This window comes from Malaya genurostris, chromosome 3 (genome assembly GCF_030247185.1).
Source record: "Malaya genurostris strain Urasoe2022 chromosome 3, Malgen_1.1, whole genome shotgun sequence".
In the NCBI taxonomy this organism is placed as follows: domain Eukaryota; kingdom Metazoa; phylum Arthropoda; class Insecta; order Diptera; family Culicidae; genus Malaya; species Malaya genurostris.
In genome coordinates, this window is record NC_080572.1 from 168,627,292 (window position 1) to 168,641,271 (window position 13,980).

At 35.3% G+C, this 13,980-nt stretch overlaps 1 protein-coding gene across 4 annotated transcripts in view; it reads right to left on the reverse strand.

The window, feature by feature from the left end:
• Window positions 1-58: 58 nt before the first annotated feature.
• Window positions 59-13,980, reverse strand: part of LOC131439320 (uncharacterized protein F09G8.5) — a 64,236-nt gene continuing 50,314 nt past the window's right edge. For 2 of the 4 annotated variants that reach the window (XM_058610208.1, XM_058610206.1), the window contains 5 exons: window positions 6,634-6,732; window positions 5,127-5,213; window positions 1,328-1,632; window positions 1,182-1,275; window positions 59-1,120 (listed from right to left, as the gene is read on the reverse strand). In XM_058610208.1, coding sequence (XP_058466191.1) covers window positions 1,010-1,120; window positions 1,182-1,275; window positions 1,328-1,632; window positions 5,127-5,213; window positions 6,634-6,732 — 696 coding nt within the window. In that variant the 3' untranslated portion in view covers window positions 59-1,009. The remainder of the gene's footprint in view (window positions 1,121-1,181; window positions 1,276-1,327; window positions 1,633-5,126; window positions 5,214-6,633; window positions 6,733-13,980) is intronic. The other 2 variants (XM_058610209.1, XM_058610207.1) reach the window with 1 other exon arrangement.

The window sequence follows — 13,980 nt, forward strand, 5'->3', positions numbered from 1 at the left end:
ATTTACGTGATATTATGAAAAAATAAAACGCAATTTTTGTTAGTTGTTTATCTATTAAATTATTGTATTATATTGTTTAGCATTTATGCTGTGTACCTATTGCATTATACGTTTAAAACGTTTTTCCTTTCAACAATTTCGATAACGGTTACTGCTAGGATAATGTTGCTGTACTATTGAACAAAAATTTTCTGGACGAATTTGCAGATGACTGGATTTAATTGCACAACTTGAGGAACAGATGACGCTATGAAGCACTTTGCCTGTGTACAAAACAAACTTGAACACAAATTTGCATGCAATTTTTTAATTTACCATTTCACTAATGCATCGTTCTTTCGAGTACTAAAACCAAGTTTCAACGATGGGACAACAGCTGCATGGCTTTTGTGACCCATTTTCATGTTTCTGTCATTATTTGTACTGATATTGGACTGATTTTTGCAAACTATTTCTAGAACGCATGTATCTTTTAAAGCTGCAGATGACAGAATTGTGAACATAACAAAATAAACATAATTTAGTGCTTTCGTTGAACTTGTTCTTAAAATAGCTACCCATGAACGCATGGAATTCGATTGTTGTATATAACATAATTGGCAGATTATTGTTGTTCTACTAATTGTTGTCAACTCGGAGCGTATTTTTTATCATTCATGATCGTCTTCACTCATGCCGGCGCGTGTGGTTAAGTCTTTATTCAATTCACGTGAATCACAAATTAGTTTCCACTGTCAAAAAATGTTTGAACAAGCAAAATATTTCTTATCACGTGCAATAAAGTTGTTAAAATACGAATTTAATGTTAACAACCCACGATTGTATTAAGTATAACAGATGAGTAGTACGAATTAAGATGGTTTAACGGTTCATTAGCATCTAAGAATAAAAATTAAGTTCCTTAACGAAAAGCTCTCATGCTGCATTACCAAATATCGAAGATTGGGTATTATCAGAAAGTACGGTTAGTGTCAGAGCAGTGAAATTTATTCTTTTGTTCAGTTCACTTCTACTCCGCTAATTCATCGATACGACATCGAACTGCATGCTCGACTACTTCTAGACTTGGATAATCCAGTTCCTTCACCAAACATAGAGTGGCTGAGAGCAGGTTAGAACTCTGAAATCAAACATAAAAATAATTACTTCATATTGTTGTAAACATAAAAATATATATATACTCTATTGACAGGCCGCCTGTGAACTCCCGCGAAGTGATTCAGAACCGCATTCGATATTACACTTGCACTGTCGTTGAATTTTGAATCTGACCGTCTATAATTAAAAATTAGATAGGAACAACCTATAACTATGTGTTTAACCATACCTGTTTTCATTCCTCCGCCGATCAACTTCTTCCCATTCATCACGGGAATCCGGCCCCTTGCTGTTCCCATTGCGATATTGGTATAGATCTCGTTCGCTATTTCCACCAATGCTTCGACGATTCTGATGGCCCGCTGCATGATGCTGCTGGTGATGGTAGTTATTCACATGGCTCGATGAATGGCCATTGTTATTGTTCATATGATGCGGATTCTGACTACTCTCGTCCCATTCCGTCAGATCTAACTGGCTGTGGCGGTAGTGGACAGGCGGATTCTGGCGTTGATAGTCGGACTGATAATATTCCTGGGTGTTACACATTCAACGATAAATAATTCCATAGTGATTATGTAAATTGAGGCAAAATATAATTGCTAAAAATATAAATGAATAATATGAATATGAGAACGTAACAGCAAAGACTTGGTATTACATTCCTTTGGAAAAGTTTGACCCTTCTGTTCAATCTCAACAGACTCCGCACATGATTCTTAACGTACAGAACCAATACATCGCTAGTGCTACGACCCTATTGACAGGTCGGGGTTCGAGCATACAACAACTGGCTTTAAAGTGCCCGTGTATAGAACCGCAAACCCAGGAGTATATTTTAGCATATATTGATAAAAAAAAACAGATTTTATTAGCAACAAATCCCCTACGCTTCAACACGTAAACGCCGTTCACTTACAAGCATTTTTCGGAAAACCAACGCTTTTAACTCCTCTGCTTAAAGGCTCACCGCCTACAAGTTGAATCACCATTGAAAAATGGCGTTCTTATGTTCTTTTATCATTTTACAAGCATTGTTCACCGAGTAATTCTTTGAAATGATAGACCAGGAAATAGTTACAGGCAATCTCGAGATTACACGGAAAACGGATAAAAATTTCCCAACGAAATTCTAGAATTCTCTCTTAGATCTTCAGTTGCAGTGTGAGAACGCGCATTGTCGAATTTATCCGTTCGGTCCACCATAAAAAATCATCAGTTTTCATACTGAACCGCTTCGCTCTTCGTTATGAACATTTGTTCTTGCTTGATTCATAAAAACCCTCCAATACTAAACTATCGATGAATTTTTGCATCTTAAGATTGTTTGCACATTGAAATCATAACACCGCGCGAGCTTCACAGCTGTCGGGAGCAACGATTATCGTGGACATTGTTTACTGTACACACAAACGGCAAATGATATAAATAACACCTAAAATAGTGCACGAACAAATTATGAGTTTAAACGTGTTACGGCTTGCTGATTTTGAAATATAATCGAACGACTCTTACTTCTACAATAAACCTCGTAAAAATATCATTGACATTGACAAACTAACTGCCAATATATGATATTTTTATTAATCACCCGAAAGACGTTAGAGCCTCCGAAAACAATCAAATTTTCTATTAGTTAAAAAAAAAAACAGGTTCCATTAACATGTTGTTATATGTTAAATTAGCAGCCCCGGGGAACTTTGTGCCTCCCCAAATTAATTTCTAGCAATCATGAATTCAAACTACATTCAGAATTATAAAAGTTATTCAAATTTCACTCCAAATTTATTACATTTATCAATTGAACTTATCTAATAGAGCTCAAACACTCTTATTTATTTTTATTCAAATTGTTCGAATAACCGATGGATTTCCAGCAAATGACTAATATCCAAATCATCAAACGGTATGTGAAAAAGTTCAGTGAAATGTTGAAATTTTCTACGTTTCCCTAAAATACTTACGATGTTTTGAAGTCTATATTTTTGTAGTACATGTACTATTGATGTTTTTCAAAGCAAAAGAGAACAAACTGGTTTTGTCAAATGAGCCAACGGTGAGAATTTGACACCTTTGTGATCTCGGACGTCATTTAAGCGTTAATCACAGCTTAGCAACCATATGTTCTTCTATTGCATGCTTAGTTTTTGTTGAACAAAGTTAGTGAAATATGTGCTCAAAGCTATTCATCAGCATAGATCTAAACATAGATAACATTCTACAACCCGCCATGCTTCAGAATTCAGAAAGGTTCATCTTCAATTTCCAGAGTTGATCCATGGATGCGATTTTCACTGTCGCAATGCGTTTAAATGTCAATCATAGACAACAGGATTGAGGTGTATAAATAGCAAAGTCGTAAGAAAAATAAGTCAAATCACCGTAAGAAAAATATTGACTTCAAAACAACGTTATTTGATATATACGTAATTGTATGATTTGGACATTAGTCATTTGCTGCGATTCCATCGATTATTCATTTTTTTTGGCTATATGTGAGTAAACTGAAATAAGAGAGTGCTTGAGCAGTATTAAATCGACTCCAACGAAGTACTGTGCTCAATTGATAAATAAAATTTGGAGTGGAATGCAAATATCTTAGGTCCTTTGATAATTCTGCAGTCTAATGCAGTCTAAGAAATGCAACATTCTGACGGTGTTTCATTGCGATTTCTGCTCGAAAGTGCAAAACCAGAGCAATCCACGCCACCAGTGTTTTTCAATGAAAAACGCCATAAATATAATTTGAATTCGGGTGAAGATGATTGCACGGAATAATGTTAATCCAGATATAAATTTTCTCCGTTTCCGTTCTCCGGGACAGCTAGTTCTGTATATTATTTTCGGTATCCGTACAAGACTTTTCTATAGCTTGATTTGACATACGAAACATGTCTGCTGTTCATGTGGTGTCCATAGTCAATCAAGCATGTGGTTCGAAATAGGAGAGCACATGGATCGAATAGGTTTATGCCGTTTTTCATTGAAAAAAACACTGGTGGCGTGGATTGCTGATTTTACACTTTCGAGCAGAAATGCAATATTTTGACGGTGTTTCATTGCCATTTCTGCTCGAAAGTGCAAAACCAGAGCAATCCACGCCACCAGTGTTTCTCAATGAAAAACGCCATTAGTAAAATTTCCACACAACACAGCTCGTTGGGCACCAAACGATTTTATCAATAATCTACTATTCTTATTTTACTCTTCAGCGAGAAAGCACTCCCTACGCGCCAAACAATCATTGAAAATCGAGCATGCATTGAATGGCAAACTTCCAATTTCATACAAAACGAATTTCTAGATTTTCTCCATTTTCCCTATAGATTTTCCTTATTATTTAGATGCTATACCTTATGATCAAAAAAGAACCGGAATTTTCATTTTAAAATTCCCGCGCTTGTCCAATCGGTAAACTTTTATTCTCTCACCGTTGGCAACACTTTTATACACATTCGTCGAATTTTGACGCATATCGTACGATTAGTTTTTGTTTGGCGTCTATACAAAGAAGTTGAAAAATTTTCGTGATCATAAGGTATTATAGGGAAAGTCAAGGGGGATAACATAAAAAATAATTGTGTGAAGCCATTCTTGATTGATGCCCGTACGTCGTACATTTGACAATTTTGTTTTATATTATATTATATTATATTATATTACATTATATATATATATATATATATATATATATATATATATATATATATATATATATATATATATATATATATATATATATATATATATATATATATATATATATATATATATATATATATATATATATATATATATATATATATAATTAAGTATTCAGAATTTGTACCCCGATAGTAATATGTAAAGAATGTCAAAACTGTGATTTAGATTTTGAATACAGTTTTCTGTTCGTTCCAAGATAAAAAATCAACATGAAGATTTAAAAAATTCACTCAAAGATTCTGCTAATATTGCACTGTCTGCCAACAAATTATTGTTGGTTTGTTTGGTTTCATGTTTTGGTTTTGGTGACACTGTTTACTTACCTTCATTGAGTGTGTCGAAATACTTGGAGCTATCGGTACCCTTTCTCTATAACCTGATACAGGACTATCCTCGGATCCTGGGGATCTCTGTATGAATGACACAGATTGGAGAAAGACCGCAAATTAAAACAAACATTTTATTGGTAATCGTAAGAGGATTATGTAGTTCCCCAAATTATTCCTAATCTTGAGAAATAAATTTTATTAACATGAGTTATGTTTTCGGAATGGAAATCAACTTAACATGTATATAGACTAACATCTAATTGCCAGTTTGTTCATAAATGAGGAAAACCGGGGCTATTTGATAGGAGAGGTAAGTTTATCGAGTGCATTTAATTAAAACTCTGAGTATACAGAGTAACTTAAAGTTATGAAAACGATATATTGCCTGGGTCAACGTCAAGTGTGGTTTCTAAATTTGCGGCTTGAATGCACAAGGGATACATATTGCTCATCTTCAACGAACTTGAAAGGCTCGAACATTGCTCGTAGAGGATTGACATTGGCAGCTGCAAAAGTAGACAAATATACAAGTGCCATTCAAATGACAGCATAAGCTGAGCAAAGGCCTCGTGGAGAAATTTTACCGAAATCATTTCTTTAAATCGTAGCTGTGGAAATTTGCTTCGGTTCGTTTAGCGGGTAAATTTATTCTATCTGGCCGCGCTGTTGTTCATTTGGATTAAACGAAGCCATAGAATTAAATTTTGCGTAAACCATGAAAAAATAGTAAACCTACACAGATGGAAGACGGGCTCCCTCCCAGTTGTCGGTTCGACCGATGGCGGATCATCCGCGACATTTGCAGCCTACAGATGCATCGGCGACATTCGCTACTCTTGGCTGTGTAATCAAGAATGAACTACGAAGAATCGTACATAAATCCCTTAATGGAAAAGTCCTAGTGTTTTGGACTTAAAAATGATTGATTGGAAAAATATACGCTGAGTATTATTGTCGTTAAAGGTTACCGAAATAGAAGCGACTGTATCAAGAGTAAATGATTTTGTTGAAGAAGTGGTAATCTAACAAAGAATGAAAATTGGAAGTTGAATAGTATATTCGCAAAAGCACCTCAACCATTAAGCGCCATTTTGAAGCCGAAACTGAAAGCTAAAATTTATTTTTTTTAGTTCAAGGTTGAGCATAAACGAACAGAGGGCAAATCTAAGCCATTTGATCTTTTCATAAATCCATTTTTATGGTTCAACCTATCAACATATATTCTATTACACTGGTTTTAATTGTATTCGAAATACTAATTGTACGAATTGATTAGTAGAAGCATACGCGTGATATTCTCAGTACATGGACTTACGTAGTCTGTATACAAACGTCATGTGTTTGAAGAGGAAAGGGTCTTATAAACAAGCATTCAAAAAAGCGGGCTTGCCTTTAATTTATTGATTGGGAACTTAACTAATAAATGGTCTCGTATAACCTAGCACTAAATGCTATTATCCAAAGAAAAAAAGCAGTGTTGTAAAAATATAAGTGCTCTTACGTCATATTGGTGATAAGAACTGCGGTGATTACTGGGATAGTGCGAAGCATGTGGAGTTTGCGGTGGAGGCGAGTAGCTATCCCGGTTCGTAGGACTCCGCTGTGGTTGTGAGGTTGTGCAAATAATAAAAAGAAAGAGAAAACAAACATAAAAGGTAAGAAATACCGTAACATTGTTACATAATTTTTGATATCTTGCCGAGCTAATAAAATGAACGCGCCCAAGCGTCCAATAGATAGATTCATAACGTTGGTCTCTTTGTGGCAATTGGTCAAATCTGCGCAGAGACCCGGAACATAGTTTAATAAATTCAATTACTTTATGTCGCGAGATTCGCCAACTTGGAGGTATTGACATGTGCTTGTGATAACTGTCCGTTAGGTCATGCCACTAGTAAACTATGACTTAACATTAATCGAGCGTTACGTGCTTAGCACATTCGATTATTCAATTAATATATCTAATTCAGTTGAGTGGCATTTATCATTTTAGCGTGCTATGATAAAGGTCTAAGACTAACACAAACTGAAGTGGAAATCGAAGTATTTTTAAATTGTTAAACATATCTGTGATCAAGTAAATTTATATCGTTTATATTCATAGAACTGACTTTGAGGTGAAATCTGAACTACAAATGCTGCGGGACTGATTTTGAGTCTCAAATAATTACAAAAATAAAAGGCTTATCATGAAACCCTGATATTCTTAGTGGTAGTCTGTTGGAATACATATATTCTTTTCTATAAAGTGAGAACTTATTTCTTGGAGATCTTATGTTAAACCATCAACTGCCATCTATCTGTATGTAATTTTAATGAACGTTGAGCATAGAATGAATGTCGAGTAGAATAATCTGAACAAAACTCTACCATAAATATAAAGAAACTCTATACATGTTTTCTATACAAATGTTTTCAATAAACAGTCTTTTTAGTAAGAACGTATCCAGTATAATTTTAAAATGGTTTATTCAATAATAGTTTTTGTCTTATAAAGACTGTCCCAGAAAGTATGGACGCAACCTTGGACGCAACCAAAAACCGCTGCCATTTTGCAATGGTTCAGAATCTGTCAATTTTTGTGGCTGCGTCCTGTTGTTTATACTCTTCTCTAATCACTTGTGCAGTTGTTTATTCGTTTTCATTAGTTTGTTTCGAAATGCGTGGACTTTCAGTAGAACAACGTCGAAAAATTGTGTACAAATGGTGCACATAACGCGGACTGTCACTGAGAAAGATAGCAAAAATGGAAGGAGTAAGTAAAAAGCCGTGCGAAATGCAATCAGGAAGTTCGATGAGGATGACACCTTTGAAGATAAACCGAAAACGGGTCGAAAAAAGGTCCTGCTAACCCTCAGTTGAATAAACGTATACTGAAGGCGTTCGAGCAAAAGAAGGAGGTTTTCGGGATGTGACCAAAAAAGTGGGCATTTCGAAGTCAAATGTTCTTCGTGTTAAAGAACGTTTGAATCTTCGAACCTATAAGAAGCAGAAACAACCAAAACTTAGTCCGAAACAAGAAGCATCGATTAGGCCGAGGGTTCGAAAGCTGTACAATACGATTCTTGCTGGAAATTTGAGCTGCATCATCATCGACGACGAAACTTACGTAAAATTCGATTACAAATCCTTGCTGGGACCACAATATTATATGGTGCGAGAAGGGCAAGTGTTAAACTAGTCCGAGACATCGATTGAAGTCGAAAATTTTGGTAAGAAAGCTATGGTCTGGCAAGCAATGTGTAGCTGCGGTAAGATTTCGAAACCCTTCATCACCACTGCTTCAATGAACAGCGAAATATACATCAAGGAAGGTTTACAAAAACGACTTTTACCCATGATTCGAAGCCATAAGGATCTTTTTGTCTTCTGGCCAGATCTTGCTTCTTGCCACTACTCGAAATCAACGGTAGGATGGTATACTACCAAAAATGTCACTTTCGTCCCAAAAGACATGAATTATACCAAATTGCCCACAACTTCGACCAATTGAGGAATTTTGGGCATTAACGAAGGCACATCTTCGAAAACATGTCTCGGCAGCCGAAACCATTCAACAGTTCAAAAAAGATTGAAAAAAGAGTCAAAACTTGTCGATAAGAAGTCTGTACGAAATTTGAATGAGGAACGTTCGCAAGAAGGTGTGCTAGCTAGTCACAATGGCTAAGTAGCAAAGGTTGAGAATAATATTCTGTTGTTGTAGTCTAATATTATCAGTATATCGAATAAAATTTGAATATCTAACACTTGTGAATTATTTACAGCGAAATCAAAGTGCGTCCATACTTTCTGGGACAGTCTAATACATCAAATTTATTTTTAGGTAATGCGATTTAATAGGGAGTCCAATCACTACCAGTAACAATTATTGCTTGTCATCTCCAATGCATACTTTCCACTAAATTTTCGATGTACTCGAAGGGAATCGCCTTCCAAATAAGACAAATTTGTCGGGAGTACTGTTTCGAAGTGTAAACAGGTTTTCCACTGAGTTTCTGTTTTATGTAGGACCAGAAGTTTTCAGGCGACTGCGAAGACCAATCAAGTGCCACAATACACTTTTCCCGTTTCCCCAGGCGACTCAGATGCTCCCGAATGGCCAAGTGTGATAACTCGAGACCTTTTTATTTCAATTTCGTTTGTCCTTCACGTAAGGACAAGCCAGGATTGTCATTGACGGCTATTGACTCTTTAAATAGTTGAACTCATGTCAAGCGACTTTTTAATGTATCTGCACAGTTCATTTTTGGTCCTTTAGAGTGTGTGCAAAGGAACACGACAACGAACCGCTTTGCGTAAAGGGCACTTATCGTAATTCTAGTGTTTCCGCGTCGGAAGATTGACTTTGACGGATTTTTTTTCAAAGCGTCAAAGACAGGGGTTCCGATTCTGTTGTTCTATGTCAGTCGAGAGCGCAGTTTCCCTTCGTAGCAGGACAACTCATATTAACTTCTTGATGAAACTTGAATTACTTTGCCAAACTTATTACAGGTACCAGACATGTCAGTAGCTTCTGAAAGACTTGACTCATTGGTGATAATCACGATAATCTAAATTAAGTGCACATTGAAAATTGTTATATAGTGACTGCCTATAATGTCTAGCATTTTTTCCCAATACAGCTGCGAATGAAATGTTTGTTGTACAAAATAAAAAAAAATCTGTTTTTATTCTCCTAGAGGTGTAATGGTGCCTTTCTCATTTTCATTTTCTCCTGTATATTACAGCAGAAATTCCCCGAAATACTATAACAGAACATAGTTTCGAAGATTTCTGTTGCATAATATATACTACATTGATACACTACATTTGAATTTAAATTAGTAAAAATCTATTCTTATGTAAGAAAGTAAAGTGACCTCCATTTTATTATATTTGGTTATTTTTGCCGGTACTTCCGGAACCGAAAGGTGGATATCGGCGTAGTGACATTCGGTACATTTAACCATACATGAACTACAAACTTATTTATGGTTCTCTATGACAATTTGAATTTTGGAAAAAAATGTACCGGTAGTCTGACTTGGATAAAATTCAGCAAAACATTTATGGGACTATCAATGGTTTATTTGGTTACAGAGTCTCACGATCTGCAAACTAGAGAAAATCACTAGCCAATATAAAGAGGTAGCTTATGAACAAAGTATTCCTGAAATTGACGTTTTCATACTGAGCACCCTATCTCCGGAACCAGCGGTTTGATCCGAATGAAAATAGGGATATTCTTATGTCCTCTTAAGAACTTCCATCGCCGAGAAAAGTGAGTGAAAATATTTGTCACACATACACACACCACACACACACAGACACAGACATACACAGACACACACAGACACACACACACATACGCGCGCGCGCAGACATTTGCTCAGCTCGTCGGGTCGGTTGCTCCGGTATATGACAATCGGACCTCCGGGTATCGGTTCAAAAGTCCGTTTTTGCAGTGATTGTATAGCCTTTCTATACGAGAAAGGCAAAAAGTTCATAATTAGATGATTCGATTATTTATAAATGGATAAATTGTTGTAAAAGAAAAGCATTTACACAATAAATGTGTACTTTGACCATCAGAACCTGTTTCAGCGGTTTGATCTGACAATACCAGAAGAAAGACTCAGCTTTCGTGATAATATGTTTCAAATCGTTGCTCTACTGAAATACGAACTCTTCAAGGCTCGTCTGGATCAACGAAACCTTCAGGTGATCCTGCGTTGTCATCATCTTGTCTATTTGTCCGTCCAGAGCACCATATTTGTCATATTTGTACGTCCACAGCACCATTTTCCAGAACTCAAGCGGCTTAATGCTTTTTAACACACCTAAGCCATTTGGTTTTGTTAGTCCTGCGGATGAATGGGTACTTAAGAGGACCTCTCCGAAAAACAAATTGGATTAATAAAAGATGTTTGACGTATATTGACGTAATGTTCACAGTATTGGTTCGTTATTTTCGGTAATTTTATTTTAATTTGAAGAAAAGTGCGGCATCTCTCTCCACTATACCCTACGTTTCAAATTATTTATCTGACATCTGACTAACAAATATAATCACTCTTTAACAATTGTGAAACATACAAATTTACTACTTAGGTAAGTTGAAGAGAACTTTAGGTGTTAAAATAAAAGCTCATTAGTGTTAGTCTTGAAAATAATTATTGGCAATAATTCACAGCAATAGAATGACGTTAATAAAACTTTTTGAACGATTATTTATTTTTCAGAGGCATTGAGTTTTTGAAAATTACATTTCGAGCATTTTGTAAGATATAAATCTATTTTTTTTCTGAACCGCCAGGTTAGGATTCCAAAAATATTTCTTCACTAAACTTAATTTAAGAAATATATTTAACAAACTTCACAAAAAATTAAAAAGACAACATTTATGAACATTACTTTCACTTGGCTCAATTTATATTAAGCTGAATCGTATTGTTTTATTATTGGTACAGTCATTAACTTTCGAAAGACATATAAGATATGTAGGGGAAAGGGGGGTACTTCGGCTACATTTAACCTTTCCCGTCAATTTAAATATCAACACGGCAGACGTAAATATAAAATCTGTCGTTCTCTTAGCGTTTTTGGGATCGTATAAAATAACGTTCAAATCGTTTATTTCTTATAAAGGGTGATTTTTTAAAAGTAATAGGATTTGATTTTCAAAAATTAACACAAGAAAATGGAGAAAATTGATGAAATCTTTATTAGAATCGATACAACGCCAAATATAATTTAATGTTTGAAGATGATTTCATGCGCAATTTTGGCACACTCTCTCCAACATAACGGCCGCTATTTCAATAATGCTGCCGGCCCCTAATCCACACCAAACTGTAATTTTTTTGGGATGCATTGGTAGCTCTTGCAATGGTCTTCACCCCAGATGCGACAATGCGACTTTGCCAGCGCCCATTCATGAATAAATTATAGACAAAATTGAACAAGTTTGACAATGACACAAGGCACGATTAACGCGTGATCTGTAAAAAAACAGTGTTTCCAAAAAGATACCAGCAAAAAATCACCCCTTATAATAACGTTTTTCTTGATTTAGTGACAATTTTAAGACCAAAACGAAATTATCGTTTTTTTTAAAACGCGCCAAAATTACGCGTAATAGTAATTAGAAATCTTTATTTTTTTCAAACAGTGCGCAGGTTGAGTTCGATAATAATGCGCGTCGCGCAGCCATATTGCTACATTTTCGTCTGCTACACGCAGAAAAAAATAGGCCAGTTTAGAATACCAAAACATTCAGGGGAATAATAAAATTTGGATAATTTATTGAAAAAACTAACCCATCATAAAATAACAAATATTTTGTTTTGTATATATGCTTACAGTATCCAACCGCATTTTCTGTTGTCTTTATTTCAATAAAAGTTTAGTTAGTTTCACAATCTTTTTTCGTTGCGCGTACAAGTGCGAACGATGTATATTGTTGTCATGAACAAATGTTTTGTTTCGAGCAGCTTCGAAGAAAATTGCGAATTGGAAAGTGTTTTTGACAATATTTTAAGAAAGTTTCTAAATGTAGCTTTGCTTTGAATGGAAAATAGCTCTAAGTTTGTTCAAATTACTAAATTTGATCAATTTCTCAAAAAAAATATTTATATGTGATGTGTCCAATGGTTAATTCTTGTCTCTCCCTTAGATTCGGTTAAAAAAATCATCTACAAAGACACGAGTATTATGATAAATTCATTGTGTTGTACCACTGCGCACCTTAATCTTGCACACTTCTAGGAACAAAACAAGACCATTTTGTGGCATTTTACTCGTAAGCAACATAATAATTGTAATCGTCAATTCGAGGTTATTGAAAAGCAAGGTAATATTTCATTTGTAATACTTAGAAAAGTTAGAGTGAGATCTGCTACCTCTGTTCTACATATTCCACACAATCCTTTGATTGTATGACGAGTAATCAGCAAAAATATGTGGTGCCTGGACTGTTAAGATAATTATTGGTACATTTATCTAATATCACTATAGTTGGTTATTTTCGGCATATATCGAACAATATATATGCAAAAGATATTCATTGTTATAGATGGATAGATAGTCTAGATCGAATCAGATATAAACTACGAACGGAAAAGCTAGATTACATAGGCTTATCTGAGCATACTCAGGTGAAGAAATATGTTTGGTTCTCGGACATACTTGGGAGCTTCAATTCAAAAACTCGATTCCTGCAAGTAGAAGTCGAAATAGAATCCACTCTTCCGGTCATGCTTATAGGAGCTTATATTACAGATTCGATATAGGATATCCATTCATTTATAACATTCGTTTTCTTTTGTTTCTTTCGATATAGTAACAATATTTATGTCTCTAAAGTTCGTTTTGCACTGCTCTTGTTATAAAGGGTGATTTTTTAAGAGCTTGAGAACTTTTTTAAACAATAAAACGCATAAAATTTGCAAAATCTCATCGGTTCTTTATTTTAAACGTTAGATTGGTACATGACATTTACTTTTTGAAGATAATTTCATTTAAATGTTGACCGCGGCTGCGTCTTAGGTGGTCCATTCGGAAAATCCGCTTTTTTATCGACAAATTTTGTTCAGCGATGAGGCTCATTTCTGGTTGAATGGCTACGTAAATAAGCAAAATTGCCGCATTTGGAGTGAAGAGCAACCAGAAGCCGTTCAAGAACTGCCCATGCATCCCGAAAAATGCACTGTTTGGTGTGGTTTGTACGCTGGTGGAATCATTGGACCGTATTTTTTCAAAGATGCTGTTGGACGCAACGTTACAGTGAATGGCGATCGCTATCGTTCGATGCTAACAAACTTTTTGTTGCTAAAAATGGAAGAACTGAACTTGGTTGACATGTGGTTTC